Below are 21,194 nucleotides of genomic sequence, written 5' to 3' on the forward strand. Positions count from 1 at the left end.
CTGTATGTGTATGTGTGTATATGTATGTATGGTGTGTGTGTGTGTGTGTGTGTGTGTATAGCTAACTTAAAGATTATTGATTAAAATCCACTAGCTATTTCTCTAGAGGAAGATGGGCTGTTTCCTCCTGTAAAGATTTGCAGTCCTGGAAACACAGAGGGGCTTATTATGAGTTGAGATCAACTTGATGGCAGTTGAGTTTGGGGTTTGGAAATATATGTGTGTGTATATACTATTTTTTGCATTTGTAGTATGTATTTCCCCCCCCCCATTTGCAGGATTGGACCGGAACAAATTAATAAATTTGGCCTATTTGCTTGGAAGTGACTATACAGAAGGAATACCCACTGTAGGTTGTGTAACAGCCATGGAAATTCTCAATGAATTCCCTGGACATGGCCTGGAACCTCTCCTGAAATTCTCGTATGTTCCTTACAACTTTTAATTCAGTCATTTATATAAACACCAACATTAACAAACAGAACTACTATTTACATAAGGAAGTGTCACAGATTGTATTATTCATTGAGAAAACAGGAGGAACTCTTAGTTGGGTTACAAAAATTTGTTTTATCTAGAGTTTTATGATGTAAGAGTTGATATGTTTAGTGGAGTTGAGCATATATATCCTTGTTCAGAGATACAAAGTCTAGTCCTTTGGAGGTGGTTTTTGTGTGTTGTTGAGTCAGAACTGATTCATAGCCTATCCTCCAGTGGGATTTCAGAAGCAGTAAATTTCTTGGGAGGAGTTTGTCCATCCTCCTGCGGAGCAGTTGGTGGATTCAAACTGTGTGCCTTTGGGATTGTAGCACAGCTTTTAACCACTAGGCCACCAGAACTTCCTGGAGAGTAGAAGTTGGCATTTTACATATTCAAATATTTACTGAATAGACCCTATGTTTGGACACGTGTGTATTTCTCTATACATAATTCAGATGTGTGCATATACATATATATAAATAGTGTGTTTTGCTTATATTGTTATTTGTAAATTGTGATTAATATTTCAAAGATGAAAAGGCAGAAGGAGAATGGGAGAAAGTTATAAGTATGCTCCCAGTGGATTCTTACTGTGAAGCTAATCCACATTGCAATTATACTTTTTTAGTGCTAGATGGCACTCCTGCACCAATAAGGGGATACAACTGGCTGGTTCACAAACATGAATCAGTTCTTTTTAGATACCTTTGAGTCACTTGGGAGTCATAATGACCCTATGATCAAAAGATCTGAACCTTGCCCTATCCTGTACCATTGTCACACTCTCTATGAGCCTACTGTTAGTGTCAGTCTATTTCCCAGAGGATCTTCTCTTATATTGACTTTCTTCCTTTCCCAGTGTGATGTATTTCTCCAAGGATTGGCCCCTCCTGATAACATACCCAAAGTATTTGAGACAAAGTTTCACTGTCTTTGTTCTATTGTTTCACTGTCTTCATTTCTATTGTTCATTCTTTCCATAGTATATTCCATACTCTATGCCAACAGTACAATTCAAAGGCATTGATTGTTTAGTCTTCCTTATTCACTGTCTAGCTGTCAGAACCATAGAAAGCAATTGAAAATACTGTGACTTGGATCAAGCACACCTTGTATTTCAACTGACATCCTTGTTCTTTAGCACTTTGGCGAAGTCTTTCACAGCTGGTTTTCTCAGTTTAACATGTCTTTTGATTTCTTGACTGCTGCTCCTATAGATAATGACTGTGGATCCAAATAAATGAGGCCGTTGACAGCTTCAATTTTACTCCTTGTATCATGATGTTGCCTATTGGTCCAGAGATGAAAATTTTTACCTTTCTTGATGTTGAGATGTAATCTCTATTGAAAGCTTTAGCCTTTGATCTTCAGAAAGTGCTTCGAGTCTTCTTCATGTTCTGCAAGGAAGTTTGTATCATTTGTATAAAGCAGGTTGTTGATGAATCTTCCTCCAGTCTTCATGCATTATTTTTCCTGTAGTTCAGCTTTTTGAATTATGTACTCAACATACAGGTTAAGTAGGTAAAGAAAAAGGATACAGCCCTGGCCCATACATTTCCTGGTATTAAACCAGTAAATCTCTGAAGCAGTAGAATATGGTATTTTCTAAAGTCCTTTTGAAAAGGTTGCTGAATTGGTGAAAGTGCCTTTTCTAACTATGGAAATATTTTCCGATTATCTATTAATATTGCACAAACTGCCTTAAGTCTCACTGGCTTAAAATGGCAGCAGCCTTTTCTTTTTTCCATGAATAAGTAGTTGTTTCATCTGTATTCCGTATATTATCAGCTTAGGCAGCTCCTTTGGGCTAGATGACCCGCTCAGATGACTCATGTACATACATAGATGGCAAGTTGGTGCTGACTGTTGACTGGAGCTCTGACAGAACTATTACCAGAGAGCTTGGATCCTCTCCATCTGGGCCTTTTCATGAGTTTGGACTTCCTCACAGCCTGTCTAATAGTTCCAGCAAGGAATATTCCAATAGACAGGAAGTAGAAACAGTCTGTTAATGCCTGGCACAGTTCTATTTCATAACTATATTCTATTGGACATAAAGCCCTAGAGTATGTCTCATTGAAAGAAAGGAACATGGACCCACTTCTTTATTTTCTTTAATTGGTTTTTGTACAATCATTTATATACATTGTGCTTCATTCATGTACATTGTGTTTTATTCACATATATTGTGCTTAATATAATCGCTGTTTTCCCCTTATTTTTCTTCCGCTCCCCTTCTCTCATTCCCCTTGTGAACAATTAAACATATCCTGTTCCTGTTTGATGACAATAACCATATTGTCTTTTCAGCATTTCTTCTCAGGTTAATTGTCCCTTCTCCAGATCCTTTACATGTCCATTGACAGTTCATTCTATCTCTACTCTCCTGATTCCCCTCAATCTTCTAGTTACCTTCCTATTTTCATCATAGGAGATTGCCTTTTTTTTTTTTTTTCTCCCGTGGAGCAGATGGTGTATTTGAACTCTATACCTTTGGGTTGGCAGTGCAATTCCTTACCACTAAGCCATCAGAGTTTCTTGTTTTACAAACTGGTTGTTCCTTAGTGCTGCATAGTATTTTACTGTGTGATTATACTACACTTTATCCATTTGTTGATAGGCATTTGGATTGTTTCTGTCTTGCTATTGTGAATAATACTGCAATAAACATAGATGTATTTGGCTCTGATTTCCTTGGTGTATATTCCTAGTAGTGGAATAGCTGGGCCATATAGGATTTCTATATTCACCATTTTTTTTTTTTTAAATTTATTTTATTCATTTTAATGAACATTTACTGAGGTTTTGAATTTCCATTCATTCATTGTTACACTTTTCTCCCTGCCCACCCCTCCCCCCCGTTCACTCCTCTCTTTGAAAAGTAAAATTCTTTCATTAGTATACAATCCCCCCGCACCCCCCCAACCCCAAGTACACTCCACTGTTGTCGTTGTTATATGCCGTAGAGTCGCTTGCGACTCATAGCGACCCTGTGTACAACAGCCCTAAACTCTCCTCTGTTCTGTGCCAGTCACACTGTCTGGGATACACCTATCCCGATTATCCCAGTCACTGAATCAATCCACCTCATAGAGGGCCTTCCCCTTGTGCACTTTCCCTCCACCCTATCAAGTATGATGTTCCTCTCCAAGGTCCGGTCCCTCCTTACAACATGTCCAAAGGTATGTTAGACGGAGCCTCAGAATCCTTGCCTCCAGGGAGCCGCCTGGTTTAACCCTTTCCGGGATGAACCTGTTTGTTGTCCTAGCAGTCCATGGTACCCTCAATACTCTTCTCCAACACCACAGCTCAAAGGCATCAATTCTCCTTCTATCCTCCTTAGTCACTGTCCAACTCTCTTATGTGTAACAAGTGATAGCAAAGACCATGGCCTGTTTCAGATGCACCTTAGTCTCCAGAGAGACACCATTGCTCTTCAGTACATTGGAGAGGTCCCTAACGGCCTACTTTCCCATTGCAATACGTCTTTTAATTTCCTGGCTACTGATGCCTAGAGTGTTGACTGTAGAGCCAAGCAAACTAAAGCTGTGAACAATCCCAATCTCTTCACCATCCATCCTGATGCTGCCAACACTCCACTATGCAACCTTAATTCTGGACTCTTGTGATAACCATTTTACTCTATCATATATCGCTTTTAAATTCTTCTCTCTCTCATTTGTTTCAATGCAGTATACATAATTTATCCAGTTTTTCTCAGTCTTACTACAACCCTGATGTCAGTCTCTTTCTACAGCAGTGGCAGTATTTGTCCTTTTATGACTGAGATATTTCACTCAGCATTATGTCCTCCAGGGTCATCCATTCTGAAAAATATTGCATGAGTTCCTTGTTTTTCAATGCAGCATAGTATTTCATTGTGTGAATATACCACAGCTTTTCTGTCCATTTGTTTGTTGATGGTCACTTGGGTTGTTTCCAGCTCCTTGCTATTGTGAACAAAGCCGCCATAAACATGGGTGTGCATGTATCTGCTTGGATGTTGGTTATGGTCTCTTTAGGGTAAATGCTGGGTCAAATGGTATCGCTATTTGCAACTTTTTGAGAAAGTGCCACACCACTTTGCACAGTGGTTGCACCATTTTACACTTCCACCAACAGTGAATAAGGGTTCCAGTTTTTCCACAACCTCGCCAGCATTTGTTGCTTGCTGTTCTCTTAAATTTTGCTATTCTGACTGGGGTGAGATGATATCTCATAGTTGTTTTGACTTGCATCTCTCTCACAGCTAGGGATTTTGAGCATTTCTTCATGTGCTTGTTGGCCATCTGGATGTCTTCTTTGGTGAAGTGTCTATTCATATCCTGTGCCCATTTTTCAATTGGATTATTTACTTGTATCTTCTTGCGGTGCTCCAGTATTTTATAAATTCTAGACATAAGTCCCTTATCTGACATGTCATTCCCAAATATTTTTCCCCCTGTCTGTGGCTTCCCTTTTTACCCTGTTGGAGAAGTTTTTGGATGTGTATAGGGATTTGATTCTTAGAAGGTCCCATTCATCTATTTTATCTTCTCCTGGTTGTAGTTTTTTTCAGGATACTTGGAAGACTGTTGATGTTGTGGATTAGAACTACCAGAGTTCTTCCAAGTTTTTCTTTAATGAAGGTTATAGTCCTTGGTTTTAGTCCTATATTCACCGTTTTGAGGAAATGCCAAACTTGCCTTTAGAGTGGTTGGTTGTACCATTTTACAGTCACACCAACAATGTATGAGAGTTCCAATTCTCCGCATCCTCACCAATATTTATTTTAGGCTGTCCTATTAAATTTTGCTATTGCTGCTGGGGCGAGATGGTATCTTGTTGTTTTGCAACTTTCTAATTGCTAGTGATTTTAAACATTTTCTTATATCTTTGTTGACCATCCAAATATCTTCCTTGGTGAAGAGGCTTTTTTTTTAAACAAAAATTTATTTTCCTTTATTATTTTCTCTGTTTGTACCATCGAATTGGGTCTGACTGGTACAGGAGGAGATTGCCCCTCCTTCCCCAGCAGAGCATCTGGTGGATTTGAATTGCGAGCCTCTGGGATTGCAGTGCATCTTCTTGCCACTAGGCCACTAGAGCTCCCTGAAGAGTCTTTTCTTTATGTCCTTTGCCAATTTTATGACTGGATTATCAGTGTTTTTCTTATGGAGGCCCTGTAGTATTTTAAAAAAATTTTAGTGTGTTCCTTGTTTGAAATATCATTGGCAAATATTTTTTCCCTAGTCTGTGCGCTTTCTTTTCACTCTGTCAGAAAAAGTTTTTGATGCCTACAGGGATTTTATTTTTAGAAGCTTCCATTTGTCGATTTTATCCTCTTCTTGGTTGTGAATTTGGCTCTGCTTTCAAGCCCATTCAGGCTATAGCCTAGGACTTCTAAATTAGTTCCTATTCTTGGACCCCATTTCTTGATCAGGGAAATGCCAAAAAATGTGTGATCATCATTTACTTCCATAGTAATGTGTGCTCATTATTTAAAACATTGAAAAAGAAACAAAAAAAAGAAAATGAACACTTTACAGAGAGTGAGCCACTTTAACAGGCATATTCTATTCTAATATTAATATTTGTGTATCTGTTTTCAAATTTGTAAAATGAGAAATATGAATAATATTTATATACTTGGAATATAAAATTAAATGGACCAACAAGAAAAGTGTTTAGAACATTGCCTCACACACAGTAAAATGATCATTATAATTTTTATATAAAGATTTATATCAAGATTTCTATTTTCTTTTCACATACATGCATTTTATTTTCAAAATTGAGATCATCTTTACATAATTAAAATTTAAAGTGTTAGTACTTTTGGATCTGTCATTGATTTGCTCTTTGACTCAAGCTAGGTAAAGCAGATATTTTACTTCTATGTTACCATTGAGAAAGATTTTTGAAAAGTTGTGACTTTATGTTTTTATGAGCTTGAGCTCTGTAGAAAGATTGTCAGAGTTTTGACTGTACCAATTCTAGCTGTGAAACCTTAAGCATAGTACTTTTTTGCATTCACTTATCTGTGTAATCTAAGGTTAATGATAGAACTCTGCTTATGAGATGATTTGGCATGTGGAATAGTTCTTAATATAGTGCCAGGTGAAGAATTAGCATTTAATAGATATTTAATCAGTATTTTATAATGATAGTAAAAGTAATAATATTATTTTATAGATGATATAATTTGTTTTGGAATTGATCTAACAATCTTCTTGATGACAATTACTTTTTTTTTCGGCTTAAGTGTAGCTGTTTTTCTGAAGTGCATCTATTAAATGTCTTTGTTATTTTATAAATAATTACTTCCTTTCTACCTTGTAGAGAGTGGTGGCATGAAGCTCAACAGAATAAGAAGATAAGACCTAATCCTCATGACACCAAAGTGAAAAAAAAATTACGGAAACTGCAACTCACTCCAGGTTTTCCTAATCCAGCTGTCGCAGAAGCTTACCTGAAGCCCACGGTGGATGACTCAAAGGGATCATTTCTGTGGGGGAAACCTGATCTTGAAAAAATTAGAGAATATCCTTTTATTTTTAAAAACAGAAAGGAACATTTTGCTAAATATATGTGTAAATAAGATACAGAACATGGATTAAAGTTTTTCCCCCTTAAATTCCATTTATTTCAGACTTTCCTTTAGTTCCCCCCACTCCTTAAGGAGGATATTTAGTTGAAATAAGTAGTGATAAGCCTTCATAGATAAAGCCATATATAATTTAGTATCAGTCTGAAAGAGAAGAGATGATTAATTTTGTTTTTGTTGTTGGTGTTTTCCCCCGGGTGTACCATTTGAATAGAAGTTAAAATGTTTGCAGTAGAATTAATGGAACTGTCTTTTTTCTTGGTTTTTATCCTGAAAGAAATAAATCACTGCTTACTTTGATGTCTGAAAATAATAGTTGGATATGCTTTGTCTAGAAAGCTCTGGTGGTGTAGTCTTTAATGTGTTGTGCTGCCAAGTCAAAGACTGCTTTTCTGGTGGTTTGACTCCACCAGCAGCTCCGAGGGAGAAGGATGTGCTTCTCTTTCTGTGCAGTGTACAGTTTTGGAGACCTGCTGGTAGGTCAGCCATGAATTGGCTCTGACTTAACAGCTATGAGAGTTAAGTATTAGAGAAAACGGAAAACGAATGTAGTGCCAAATGATTATATTGATGTGTTTTGTTATTCTTTTACCAACTTAATCTTTATAAATATGAAAATCTTTGGAGATATAGAGATTCAAGAGTAGGTTATTTGGACCTGCTAATTTATCACCTCTTTAAATAGTTTTTAAAATTGTTTAAGTCTTAACTGCTTGCATATTTTGTCAGCGGTATTTTGGCTGGAACAGGACTAAGACAGATGAATCTCTGTTTCCAGTATTAAAGCAACTGAATGCCCAGCAGGTAAGCATTGTGGGCTTTTATTCCAAGTTCAGGAGAAAGAGTAAACTTGTTTAGGCTGTGGGTGATAGTTACTAAAGAGCACTTAACTCTTTTATTTAGAGCATAGCACATGGATTTTAAAATGATGGTACTTTAGATTAGCAAACAAGAAAATGTAAAAAGAAAATTTTAATTTGTCTTCATTTCCTAATATCACTGTTAGGGTTGCACTTTGGTGTCCTGTCTAACTTTGAGAGAAATGGAAGCAAAAACTTCAAAATGATCTAAATAGGTCTGGAAAAAATTTGAAGGGGAAAGTGGTCTTTTCTGGGGTCTTTATAGTTCATCTGTGTTGTTGTTACTTGCCGTCAAGTCCAGCATGACTCATAGCAACCCCATGAACAAAAGGCCTGAAGCCTAGAACTATTGTCATTTATCAAAGTTCATAGCGTTTCCAGAGGCATGTTGTTTAGAAAGTGAATTCCACTCTTGCTTCCAAATTAATATATGGTAAATATATATAGCTTTAAGAGCCTGTTTATCAAGAATCAATTGCATTAATAAGTCCACCACAATTGAACTAAAAATACAAATATATATTAGAGTATTTACTTTGAAACTATCAGAGCATAGTAGTTAAAAAATATGAAAGTCTTATAAAGAAATAGGATTCAGTACATCGTATTTATAAAATTATATTTTTTTAAGATTCTTAATACAACTAGGACTATATTAGGTGTTTAACTATTTAATATTGTCTCATTATTTACAAAGTTTTCTTGAGTATCACCATAAAGCAAATGAACACTGAGACATTTAGAAAGCAAAAAAGATATTCTTCAAGAGTCCTTTAAAGGAAGAAGAACTTCATCCATAGTTACTGTGAATACATTACTATTCATTCAGAAACAGACTTTTATCTCTCCCTAAAACAAATTCATGGAATATACATAACAAATAAACCATTTACCATAAATGAAGTTATATCCCTTGTTGTTATTGTTGTGTACTGTAGTGTTGGAACCAACCCATAGCTGACCTTCCAGCAGGTTTGTAGAGGCAGTTTAATTCATGAGAGGAGATTGCCCCTCCGTCTCCCATGGAGCAGCTGGTGGATTTGAACCTCTCATGCCTTTGGGATTGCAGCCCAGCTCTTTACCATGAGGCCACCAGAGCTCCCTTAATACAATATATTTAAATGAAATCCATTTCTATTAGTTGTTTGTGGTTTTTTTTTAATTGTTTCCCCCCCATTTTGTGAAGAAAAAAACAAAAGATCAGAGTAATAACATTTCACCAAAATATTCTCTTTTATTGTCTCAAAGTTTTTATTGAAAAATAAGAGCCAAGAAGTAAGGAAATCAATTTGGCTGATTGATTGGCTATGCCTTAATTTCAAATAAATTTCATTTTAACACTTTCTAATTTTTCATTGTAGAAGTTAATAATCCCATTTCCCCATCTTTCCCAGATATGTTACCATACATAAATACCTTTTTATATCTCAATTCTATTTATTAACATGTAATTTTATATGTGTGATTATAAAATTTTATGATTTCAAGTCCAGTTTACATTTCATCATGATAACTTAAATGGTTCAGTTTATTTTTGACCTTTATATTTCAGTTTTTCACAAATGATGCTGTGCAGAGTATTAAGTAAGCATATAGCTTTTCTCATATGTAAATATTTTTTAAAAATCTTAAAAGTGAATTGTTATACAAAAGACTTGAATATTTCTTACATCTCCTGATATAGACTCTGAAATTATTTGCTAAAGAAATTGAGTGATGAGAATGTATTTTAAAGAAAAAGATAGTAGAATTTAGAAATAAATCATATGAAATCATGTTACTCCAAAAGGAAGGTAGTGTATGTGGTGACCAAAAAATATTTAATGCTTTTTGAGTGTATGGTTAGAAAATTTATATTTGGTATGTGCAGTTAGTTGCTGGAATTGGTATAACTACTACTTAAAATAGAATATACATTTGTAACAACTCATTTGTGTGGGAACTTTTGTTTGAAGGATAATGAATTAATGTTCTCTGCCATAGTAATTGAATGAGTTGTTGTTGTTATGTGCCATCGAGTCGCTTGCGACTCATAGTGACCCTATGTACAACAGCCTTAAACTCTGCTCTGTCCTGTGCCAATCACACTGTCTCTGACACTCCCATCCCAATTACCCCAGTCACTGAATCAACCCACCTCATAGAGGGCCTTCCCCTCCTGCGCCGTCCCTCCACCCTCCCAAGCATGATGCCCCTCTCCAAGGACCGGTCCCTCCTTAAAACATATCGTGATCAATATAATAAATTTGTTTTAGAAACTTTATTTGTAACAGTTATTTCATTTTTTGGTTTTTTTTAGACACAGCTTCGAATTGATTCCTTCTTTAGATTAGCTCAACAAGAGAAACAAGATGCTAAGGGCATTAAGAGCCGGAGACTCAACAGAGCTGTGACATGTATGCTGAGGAAGGAACGGGAAGAAACAGCCAGTGAAATAGAATCAGTTTCTGTTGCTATGGAGAAAGAATTTGAGTTTCTTGATAAGGCAAAAGGAAAAGGCCAGAAGAGAAATGTAGCAGGTCAATTGAAAGATTCATCATGCCTGAAAAGGGAGAAGCTTCCTGATTCCAAACAAGTGACTAAAAGTGGTGGATTTTTGGGGGAGGCCTACCTCTCAGAATCATCTGATACATCTGTAAGTGAGGAGAGTACAGAAAGTTCACCTTTAATTAACATCCAAGCAAGGAAAGCAGCCAAGGAGTCCAAACTCAGCTCTTCAGATTTGCAGCACTCTGTAAAGCCTGACAGTGTAAAGGATGAGGGGGTGACTACCAGCAGCTCTAGTGATGATGAAAAGATGACAAAAACAGTCATGGTGACTGCCAGATCTGTGTTCAGGAAGAAAAAGGGGAAACGCAGGAATACAAGAGGAAGAAAAAAGAGAAGTCTAATGTAAAAAATATATATTTTTCTCTGTATGTGTGTGTGTGTATATACGTATACATGTGGTATACACACACACATACCCCACATTTCCTAATGAATTTTTTGTGAAAAATTAATAAAATGAAACAAATTTGCATAGTGTTTGTAGTTTAGTGTGTGATTTTTAAATACATGGTGCTATACGTGACAATTATTTCTCGATGTTGTTCCCTCCCCCATGTTTTTCTTCTTCATTGAGTATTTCCATGTCTTCACAGGGTTTCTTTATGTTTTCAATGTCTAAGGCTTTATAATCATATTTTTTAAAACTGTGAGTTTGCACTGGTCAACACTCACTCTTAATATGCATTCCTTGTGATTTTTCAGACTTGGGAGGAAAGCTAGTCTTATTTTTCATAGTGTAGTAGTGGTAGTTCCACACATCTATGTGAAATCCTGCATCCTGCTGCTTCTACTTTTCCCTCTGGCTCTAGTTGAAAGAATAGCAGGAGGGAATCTCAGAGCTGGAACAAATTAGAAGGATATGCTTTCTATAGTAATAGCAAATAATTAGAAAACCTCTATAGGGAGCATCAGTCCACAGATGACCACTAGCTGTAGAAAACCTCTATACCGTAATGCTGGGCTTTTAATATACTCTGGTGTTAAAAGCTGTGTAAATGGAATTGGAGCCTCAGGTGTGTAATTATACTGGTGTAAGTGGGCCAACTTTAGGGGTGGCTTCCAGAAGTTCTTTGTTGCTAACATATATGTGTGTTCAGAGTGATTCAACCAGGGTTATATTTAAGATTGCTCCTGGTGAGACGTTTCACAGTATAACACCCTATCTGTGGTTTCTTAAGAACAATTTGAGGATAATATTATCGATTGTTTAGAACTTGTGTTCCTTTGCTATCAGAAGCACTGTCTTCTGACATTCCTGATAGCTTTCATATTTCCAATGTTAATGATTTCTGATTTCAAATAGTTGAAAATCACTCCCAATGAAAATAAAATTGATCCTTAAATAAATATCTGTGAGTGACCCCTGAATCATTTTTTGGGCTACCGTTTATACTTGACATTGAGTATGTGACCCACCATTGGGTTTCTAAGGCTATAAATTATAAATGGGAGGAGAATGTCCATTTTTCTATCCCAGAGCCACTGGTGAATTTGAACCACCAGAGAGGCACATCCTTTGGGTTATGGGTGCAGCTGGCTACGCAGTACATCTGAGCTCTTCTTTTCAACTGGACTTCTTAGATACTCGGCCTATAGCTGCTATTTTGCTTCTGCTTTGAAATGTATTTCTTGCTTCTATCAGTCTTTATTTTTTTCCTAAAGTCAACCATGACTTTCATGTAAAGAAGCCCCACTTAATGCTTCTTTCCCCTGAAAGTGTTTGAACTAATTTAAGACTCTTTTCTTGAAAACATTAGATTTTTCTGTATTCTTGCAGGGTAACAGTTTTGCTTAAGGGGGAAAAAAAGTTCAATAAATAATTTACAAGTGCTGAGTTAATGACTTGGCTGCTGTAACAAGAAGGGTTCATATGCAGTGAACCTCGATAAATTAGAACATATTTCTCCCATACTTAACAAGCTAATCAAACTGAGTTGGTAGGACAGCTGTGCTCCATGAGGTCATTCAGTGTCCTGTATTCATCTATACCCTGGTTTAATCTGTGTCACTACTGCATATGTAATGCAAAGCAAAGGTATATTTTCTAGGACCCTGAGATCAGAAGAACTAGATGGTGCCTGGTTGCCACTGCTGGAACTTTTAAAGAGTTTGCAATGAAAAAGGCTCAAAATCTAATCAAGGCCTACTGGAATATAGAATGAGTGCTCATGGCATAGTGGGTAATTACCTGACTACTTAACAAAAGGTCAATAGTTCAACATCTGGTCCATGAGGAATACATGGATAGTTCCCTCCCATAAGGATTTACAACTTTGGGAAACAGGTGGAGTATTGAAATGGGTCAGAATTAAATAGACAGCCGTGCCTTTCGTACTGGTAGGGGGTGGGGGGAGGAAGAGATTGCAATAGAAGATCCTGAATAGAGGGAGGGGAAATGTGGAACAAAACTCAAAAGCATTTTAAAAAGAACAACTAGTGGAAGCCTCGTCAAGACCACAGTTACCATCAAACCTGGAACAAAATTCACCTTCGTGACTCAGATTTCACTTATGCAACAGATAAGTCTGAAATCATGCCAGAGAAGCATTCACTTTTTAGAATAATCAGTCATAAATGGTTAAAGAGCAGCATCTATCCGAAGAAGAATCCAGGAGGCAGGAAATGGTAGGATAGAAGGATGAATGGAATTTAGAATTGCAGGGTGGTAATGGGGGAAATGTAGGTATTTTAATGTTATAAAGCAAAATGTATATAAATGATCAAAAAGCCCATTTGCCTGGTAAACTTTCGCTCAGACCACAATAGGAGGGAAACTAGGCAAGTGGCTTGCCTTATGTTTTATATGACTGGAAAAATCATAGATCCCTTTGGTCTCAACTAAGCCCAGGGCTATATCTAAGCATGCACGGAAATGTCATCTGCAGCTGGGCTGTGTGACCAGAAAGGTGGAAGAAATCGACAGATATTTTTCTCTTAACTCTCTGACCAAGATATAATCCTACAAAAGAAGAATTAAAGAAAATTAGCTTTCTTAGCCAAAACCATTCCTCTATTAAGAAACAGTTGTTACTTGAGTCAGCCTTCTAACTCAATTCATAATACTGCTTTCCCCCTATAAAATAGAGATGATTAAAACAACAGAACAAATTTATCATTATTCAAAAGTGGGTATATCTCTGACCTCTTTCCCCCTGTAATACTTCCATTGTTTTTTTTTTCCTAAGAAATTATGTCTTCCATCCTTAAATATATGTACAACAGCCTTAAATTCTCTTCTGTCCTGTGCCAGTCTTACTGTCTCCGACACACCGACTCCCATTATCCCAGTCACTGAATCAATCCACCTCATAGAGGGTCTTTCTCTCCTGCACTGTTCCTACACTCTCCCAAGCATGACATCCCTCTCCAAGGACTGTTCCCTTCTTGCAACATGTCCAAAGTACGTCAGATGAAGCTTCAGAACCCTTGCCTACAAGGAGCAGCCTGGTGTAACCTTCTTGAGGATGAACTTGTTTGTTTTCTTAGCAGTCCTTGGTATATTCAATACTCTTCTCCAACACCACAGCTCAAAGGCATCAATTCTCCTTCTATCATCCCTAGTCATTGTCCAGCTCTCTATAAATATATAGGTGCTAAATTTAATAATTATCAACTATTAATGTTTTCCCAAATTTATCTACATTAAATCACTCTATAATGCTCTTTTTCATATATATTGTTTTCTTGGTCTAAATTTTTTGTAATCTATATCCTTGAACACTTTAAATTGTAGTTATTTTAAGAGTATGTGTCAAGTATCTCCATTATTGGTGAGGGGGGCTCCAGTGGCCCTAGTGTTAAGGAGGTATGCTGCCATCTGATAAGCACATGATTTGAATCTACCAAATTAAAAAATTCACACAATTTTCTCCACAGGAAAGGGTGAGCAGTCTCCTCCCATGCAATCTGCTGCCTCTGAAAGCCTGTTGGAGGGTTAGCTATGAGGTCGTTCCGATTCGACGGTACATAGCATCTATGTTAGCTCTGGGGTTTTTTTCCCCTCTGTTTTCTCTTTTTTGGCATGCCTGGCAAATCTAGACATTCTACAGGAAAAAATGTAACTATTCTAGATCTTAGCCTAAAATAATTCTGGAAAGGATTTTGGCAGGTTTCCAATACCCTTAATCTACTCAATAGATTTAAAGAAGTTTTACAATCTTTGTCAGGTTCTATCATATTTTCTTCCATTCATAGAGGATAGTTTTTGAGCAGTACCTATGGATGGACTGAATGTTTTCCTCTTCCTTTGAATTTTCTCTGATTTTAACTATTTAATGCTTGGCAAATTAGCATCTTTTTTTTTTCTCTTTCAACCTTTTTTAAAAAATGTAATTTTAATGAAAGTTTACAGAATATTAGATATTCATTCGTTCATTGTTGCATAATTTTCTCCCTTCCTCCCTCCCATGGGCAACTTTGCAATTCACCCCTTTTTTTGGACCGTTGTCATATAAATAATTCCTAATCATATATTCACTGCTGGTGGGAGTGTAAAATAGTGTGACCACATTGGAAGGCGGTATGGTGCTTTCTCAAAAAGTTGGAAATAGAAATACCATCCAACCCAAGAATTCCACTGCTAGGAATATGCCCTAAATAAATCAGTGCTGCCACCCAAACAGATGTATACACACCCATGTTTATTGCTGCATTATTCACAATAGCAAAGAGATGGAAGCAACACAAGTGCCCATCAATGAATGAATAGGAAAACTAAGGTATATTCATGCAATGCAATACTACGTAGCACTGAAAAACAAAACAATATACAACATACATGAACCTGAAGGACATTATGCTAAGTGAAATATCTCAGTCACAAAAGGATAAATACTCCGTAACACCACTGTTATAAAACAGAACTGACATGGTGAGTTAGGAGGAAACTAGGGGGAAAATGGATAATGAACACTGCATTGGAACAGATGAAGGAAAGAAACATTTAAAAGCAAATTAGCTTCTTGCCCTAACAAATAGGAAAACCTAGAGTGAAAAATCAGCGCTAAGCATCAGGTTAACTTCTCTGTCCTTCTCTCTCAAATCCTCAATTTCTTGCTGCTTTGACAGATTCAAATACTATTATCTGTCTTCCCTGATCTTTGAGACTGCCCAAACTTCTGCTGGCAGCCTTAGAACTTGTCCTCTCTTTGGCTTCTCAACTGCAAGTGCACAGAATTCCTGGCTGCCTTGGGAACACTTTAATGTCTTTTAATAGATGTGTAGATATGTGTGTGTTTAAAATTGGGAATGGGATTGTTTGTTTATTTAAGTTTCTAGTAGAAACAGAGATATGCTAATACACTACTTATGCGGGGAGACAGAAGTCTTTACCATTTAAACAATTTTGTATCACTGAAATAATCATTGCCATCAGGTTGGTTAAGATGATTGATTTAAGGATTGTGTTGCTGAAGAAATTCAACACTAAGGGTTGCACAATCTTTTAAAGAACTCCTTGAAAAAGACAGGCAATTTTTAGACACAGTCACTTTGTCCTTAAAAGAACTGATTCTCCCATGGATCATCAGTCACAATTTCTGACTCGCTGTCAATGAGAGAGAGAATCCTCTACCTTAAATTAACTTCCCATAAATAACACTTTACATTGTTTAATAAATCCACAACATAACATATTTTGTTTTTACCTACAAAATCCATTACCCAAATATGTATTAGGTGGCTTTTCTATTCCTGTCTTTTAAAATGAGGAAGCCAATCAGCATAATATAGAATGTCTAAAAACAGTGAGCTCATAATTGACAGAAATAATTAAAATTAGGCCCTAGATTCCTATCCTTGCTCAAGATATTAATAATGACCTTGATTCAACTTTATACAAGTCATGGTATGAAGTATTGCTTAGAAACTTTGCACATACCCCTAAGTTTAAGTTTACAATGTTAATTGATTTTGTTGCTTGCATTAAACTTTATATTAGAGATCTCTTCAACGACGAGAGAAATTTGTGTGTGCACTGAGGTGTGCACGTATATGCTCGTGTAAATGTGCATAGGTAAAATATAGATCCCCAGTCTTCCTGGTCCGCCTGGATAAAAAGGAATTCTTCTAAGGCGGTTCTTTGGTGCGGTGCAATGTTGCACACATTCTCAAATATTTTGGTGTGGTCGTCTCATTCTCAGAATGTTTTTCATACCCAGACAAGTGACATCAAAAATACCCGCCTCCATTCGAAAGCACGTCACAGTTGCTGGGTCTTAGACTAACTCAGGTTACCACCCCCGATAGTGTTTACTCATTTGGCAGGATTGGTTTCCATTCATCTCCTAGAGCTGGCTCCGTTCTTATCATGAGACACTCACATGGAAGCCTTCTATTGTTTGTCAGCCTCTTATTTATGGGTGTTCCAAAACTGCAGTGCTGTATTACCAGAGCTCTGAAGCCGCAGCTGTCAGGAGCCCTAATCCCTTCTCGGTGGACTTGTTGCCAGCGTGTACAGTAGCAAACCGCTTGCTTGCTTGCTTGGTGTTCCTTCAGGCACTAGTAGAGGTTTTTCCAGTCAAGCAAAAATTGCGGATGATACGTTTAAGCTTCTAGAAATTCAGCCTCATTTAGGTATGTTCAGACTTCACATTTAATAAATACTAGACTTCTGGAAGACGTGTAATAAACGTGTGGCTTTATTTAATGGAAGAAATGTGATATGGAGTATGATCACTTTACTATTTAGTAGGCGACTTAATTGACTACAGTGACTTAATTGAACCTTGTATTTTTCCATCATTTTTGTAATCTGCAGAGAAAATGATTTGTCTTCTAACTAAATGAAAAATATAGTTTCTGTGACAAGTGTTTTAATATCCTTAGAAGAAAGGAATGCTATATTATTTCATGGTAATTGTTTATTACCATGATTGTTATTAAAAGATCATTTTAATGATTGCTTATTATACGATCCCTAATTAAGATGTAAATCATCAAAATTTTCTCACCATTGCATAGCAACAGAAGTAAGCTTATTCACCTTATATCCTCAACTTTAGATGTATAAACTTAATTTCTTTAGTTTCATATAAATTTGTTGATATTGTATGATCTCTTGTAAAGTATAAGCTGTTCAAAAGACCCTTTGACATGTTGGCTGTTTGATATTTCATCAGTGGAAGCAACTGAATTTTGCATCTATTGCTCTGAAGAATACCATGTGTTAGATGAATACTGTGGTTTTCAAAATTCTGAACCAAACCTATTTCTTTTTTATAATTGCTAATTTTTTAATTTCAATGAACATTTACAGGTATTTTGGATTTACATTCCAAACCTATTTCTTAATGTCTTAACCACTTCTTAAATTTTAGGATTGTTATCTTCCTAGTCAATATGCAGATAATGCTTTTCTGACTCCCAAGTCTGTTTCTAAGGCAGATTTGTTACTAAGTAGACTGTATTTTAGATTGTTTTTCTTCAGTCATAATGTAACATTTTGGTATAATTGTTCTGTTGTATCAGAAATGAAACAGATACTTAGTACACATTTTTAATTTATTACCATTTTGATATTCTAGTGTATTATTTGTCTAGTCTTGAAGAAATGTTAAAGAAAGCATCAAAATATAGACATCCTTTAATTCATCACTCAGTGGATCCAGCTGCTTTAAAAGGTAAGTCAGTTTATGTTTCCTTATATAATGTAGTCAATTCTATAACAAAAAATAGACTATAAAGCCTTCCTCTTACAATGTTCTTAGTCTTAAAGAGAAGTAGTTATTTTATCAGTTGCGCTTTATATCTCCTCTGTGTTTGTTAATCTGCAAGTATCTATAATAATGTTTATTGTCTACGATTATAATATCTTTGGTTCTGTTGATATGCTAGAGGTATATATGATAGACAATAAACTGTGCATATTTGACTGTGTTGATCACAATGAATTGTGGTTAACATTGAGAAGAATGGGAATCCCAGAACAGCTGATTGTGCTCATGTGAAACCTATACCTAACCCAGGAAGCTATTGTCCAAAGAAAGCAAGGGAACACTACATGGTTCAAAGTCTAGAAAAGAGTGCTTCAGGAATATATTCTTTCTCCATACCTTTTCAATCCATATGCAGAACAGATACAATCTGGGAGGCTGAATTTTATGAAGAAGTACATGGCATCAGGACTGGAAGAAGATTCATCAACAACCTGCATTATGCAGATAACACAACCTTACTTGTTGAAACTGAGGAGAACCTGAAGTGTTTGAAGCAAAAGGTCAAGTAAGGACTGCAGCCTTCAATGTGGGTTGCATCTCAACATCAAGAAAATGACGATTCTCACCACCAGGCCAATTGGCAGCACCATGATAGATGGAGAAAAGATTGAGGTTGTTAACAGTTTCATCTTGTTCAAATCCACAATTAACATTCTTGGCGGCAGCAGTCAGACAACCAAAAGGCGAACTGCTTTAGGAGAATCTGCTGTCAGGTACCCCCTGAGTGCTGAAGAGTAATGATGAAGGGCTGTCTGATACAGGTCATGGTCTCAATTGCTTGCTCTATCTCTAAGACTTGGACAATGACTAAAGATGACAGAAGAATTTATGCCTTTGAGTTGTGGTGCTGGAGAAGAGTATTTGACTCTCTTGGAATGGCATGAGTACAAACAGATCTGTCCTTGACAGGGTGAAACCGGCTTGCTCCTGGGAGGTATAGCTTTTGAAACTTCATCTCATATACTTTGAGTATGTTTCCAGGAGGAACTAGTCCTTAGAGAATGACATTTCTTGGAAGAGTAGAAGGTAAATTCAGGAGAGGAAGACTCTGGATGAGATGGACTGACACAATGACTGTGACAATGGGGTCAAGTGTGACTTAGGAGAGGGAAGGGTACAGAGCCATTGTTCATAGGATCACTACGAGTTACAGTCAAACGGAAAGCACTTAACAATACTATAGACTTACTAATTATAGGTTTTTGAGTATGGGCTGTGTGAAAGTGGAATGTGTTTCCTGTAAATACAATATACACTAAATACATGATGTCTACATCATTTCACATTAGAAAATTGCAAGAGAGATATACTTTTATGTAAAACTGCAAGTTTTCATTAATGCTTAAAGGAAAAAGGAACTGAGATTATAAAATATTTTTAGCCTTTGCTATGGTTCTCTGTTGTGTTGACTAGACACAAATGTGTGATGTGATTTGATCTCTAGAAAGAAATCCTACTCGACTTATTGCTGTTGAGTTAGAAAAGTACTCATATATGACCCTCCAGTGAATTTTCAGAGGCTAAAGATCACACAGGAGAAAATTATGTGTTTTTCCTCTGCAGAACTGCTTGTGAATACAAACCACTTGCCTTTGGATCGGCAATGCTACTCCCTACCAGTAAGCCACCAGAGCTCCCTGGTATAAGGAAAACACGAAACTTGAATTCTCCTGATAGTGCCATTGTTATTGTTATGTACCATCAAGTTGAAGCTGACTCATAGCGGACACTCCAGTGCGCTTTCAGAAACTGTAAATTACATGGGAGGAAATTGCTCATCTTTCTCCTACACTAGTTATTTGAATTTGATTCACCATTGACTTGTATTAGTTGCTGGGGAGACAGTTACAGCTCATGGCAACCCTATCTGTGTGAGGGTAGAATTGAGTTCCATGGGACTTTCGGTGGCTCACTTCTCAGAAGTCGACAACCAAGAGTTCATGTGTAACATCTCTGAATAGACTTGACCTGTGAACTTTTGGTTAGCCACTGAGCACTAACAATTTACACCACCCAGGGACGTCATTCACTGTTTTTACACAGTCTTCAATATCAAGGGCAAATTTGCATTGATTTCATAGTAAAATTATTTCCACTTTTTTGAGATTAAAAGTTTCACATGAAAGGCCTGTTTGTCTACTTCTGAGAAGTCAGCCACCGAACGTCCCATGGAACTCAATTCCACCCTTACATAGAGTTTTACCATGTCTTTTGACACAGAATAGAAAGATTACTTTGTTTTTGTAGATCCGTTCTAACACAAGTTTAATTATCTTGGTTTCTTTCTTTCCATATCTAAACACACTGTACATCTTTGCTAAGAACTTTAGTGTAATTCTGTTTTCTGGGTTTTTTTTTTTGGCCATACCAGGTGGCTTCTGCATAGGTGAGCATATCCGAGGCCAAGGTAGCTGGGTGCATGCCCAGTGTTGGCAGCTTATGTGGCTTAAACATGAGCGGCTTTACTGTAGTGATTTTTGCAGACCTAAACATTTTAAGTGTAATCCCTTTGAGAATTCTACCATTTAGGAAATTTGAATGAAGAAGCAATTTTTGTTTGGCTCGTGAATAAAATTATGCTGTTATCACTGCCATTAGTAACCATCCTTAGTTCCAACTACCCACAGAATAACTTGGCATATTACAAAGGAAATGAAAGAAGTGCAGGTATCGTAAAAAAGAATATTGTCTAACATTATATTCTAGTTACTGTGCCGGCAGCGAACTGGAGGGACCCCTAACATGATCGCACTAAGACATTTTGTGAACCCAGAACTGGAACTATTCCTGGAGGTCACTGTTCAGCCAAATAATAGACTGACATATAAAATATGAACATCTATGAGAAATGAGAACAATCATATTGTGATGAACCAGAGGGCTAATTTTTGCTCAAAAGCAAAGATGGGAAGATGGGGAACTGGAGACACAGATACAAGGAGGAATGCAGGGTACAAATGAAGAGAGTGCAGACACATTGTGTGTGTGCACAGAACCAGTGTT

The 21,194-nt window shown here is 36.8% G+C and overlaps 1 protein-coding gene across 1 annotated transcript in view; it reads left to right on the plus strand.

Annotated features, from left to right (window-relative positions):
• Positions 1-20,720, plus strand: part of ERCC5 (excision repair cross-complementing rodent repair deficiency, complementation group 5) — a 44,715-nt gene extending 23,995 nt beyond the window's left edge. The window contains exons 12-17 of the mRNA XM_006879491.1: positions 279-423; positions 6,802-7,002; positions 7,786-7,870; positions 10,226-10,811; positions 18,000-18,095; positions 20,563-20,720. Coding sequence (XP_006879553.1) covers positions 279-423; positions 6,802-7,002; positions 7,786-7,870; positions 10,226-10,811; positions 18,000-18,095; positions 20,563-20,720 — 1,271 coding nt within the window. The remainder of the gene's footprint in view (positions 1-278; positions 424-6,801; positions 7,003-7,785; positions 7,871-10,225; positions 10,812-17,999; positions 18,096-20,562) is intronic.
• The last annotated feature ends 474 nt before the right edge of the window (positions 20,721-21,194 follow it).

The sequence above is a fragment of the Elephantulus edwardii genome, unplaced genomic scaffold (assembly GCF_000299155.1).
Source record: "Elephantulus edwardii isolate Elephantulus edwardi_28Jun2011 unplaced genomic scaffold, EleEdw1.0 scaffold00003, whole genome shotgun sequence".
NCBI classification, from domain to species: Eukaryota; Metazoa; Chordata; class Mammalia; order Macroscelidea; family Macroscelididae; genus Elephantulus; species Elephantulus edwardii.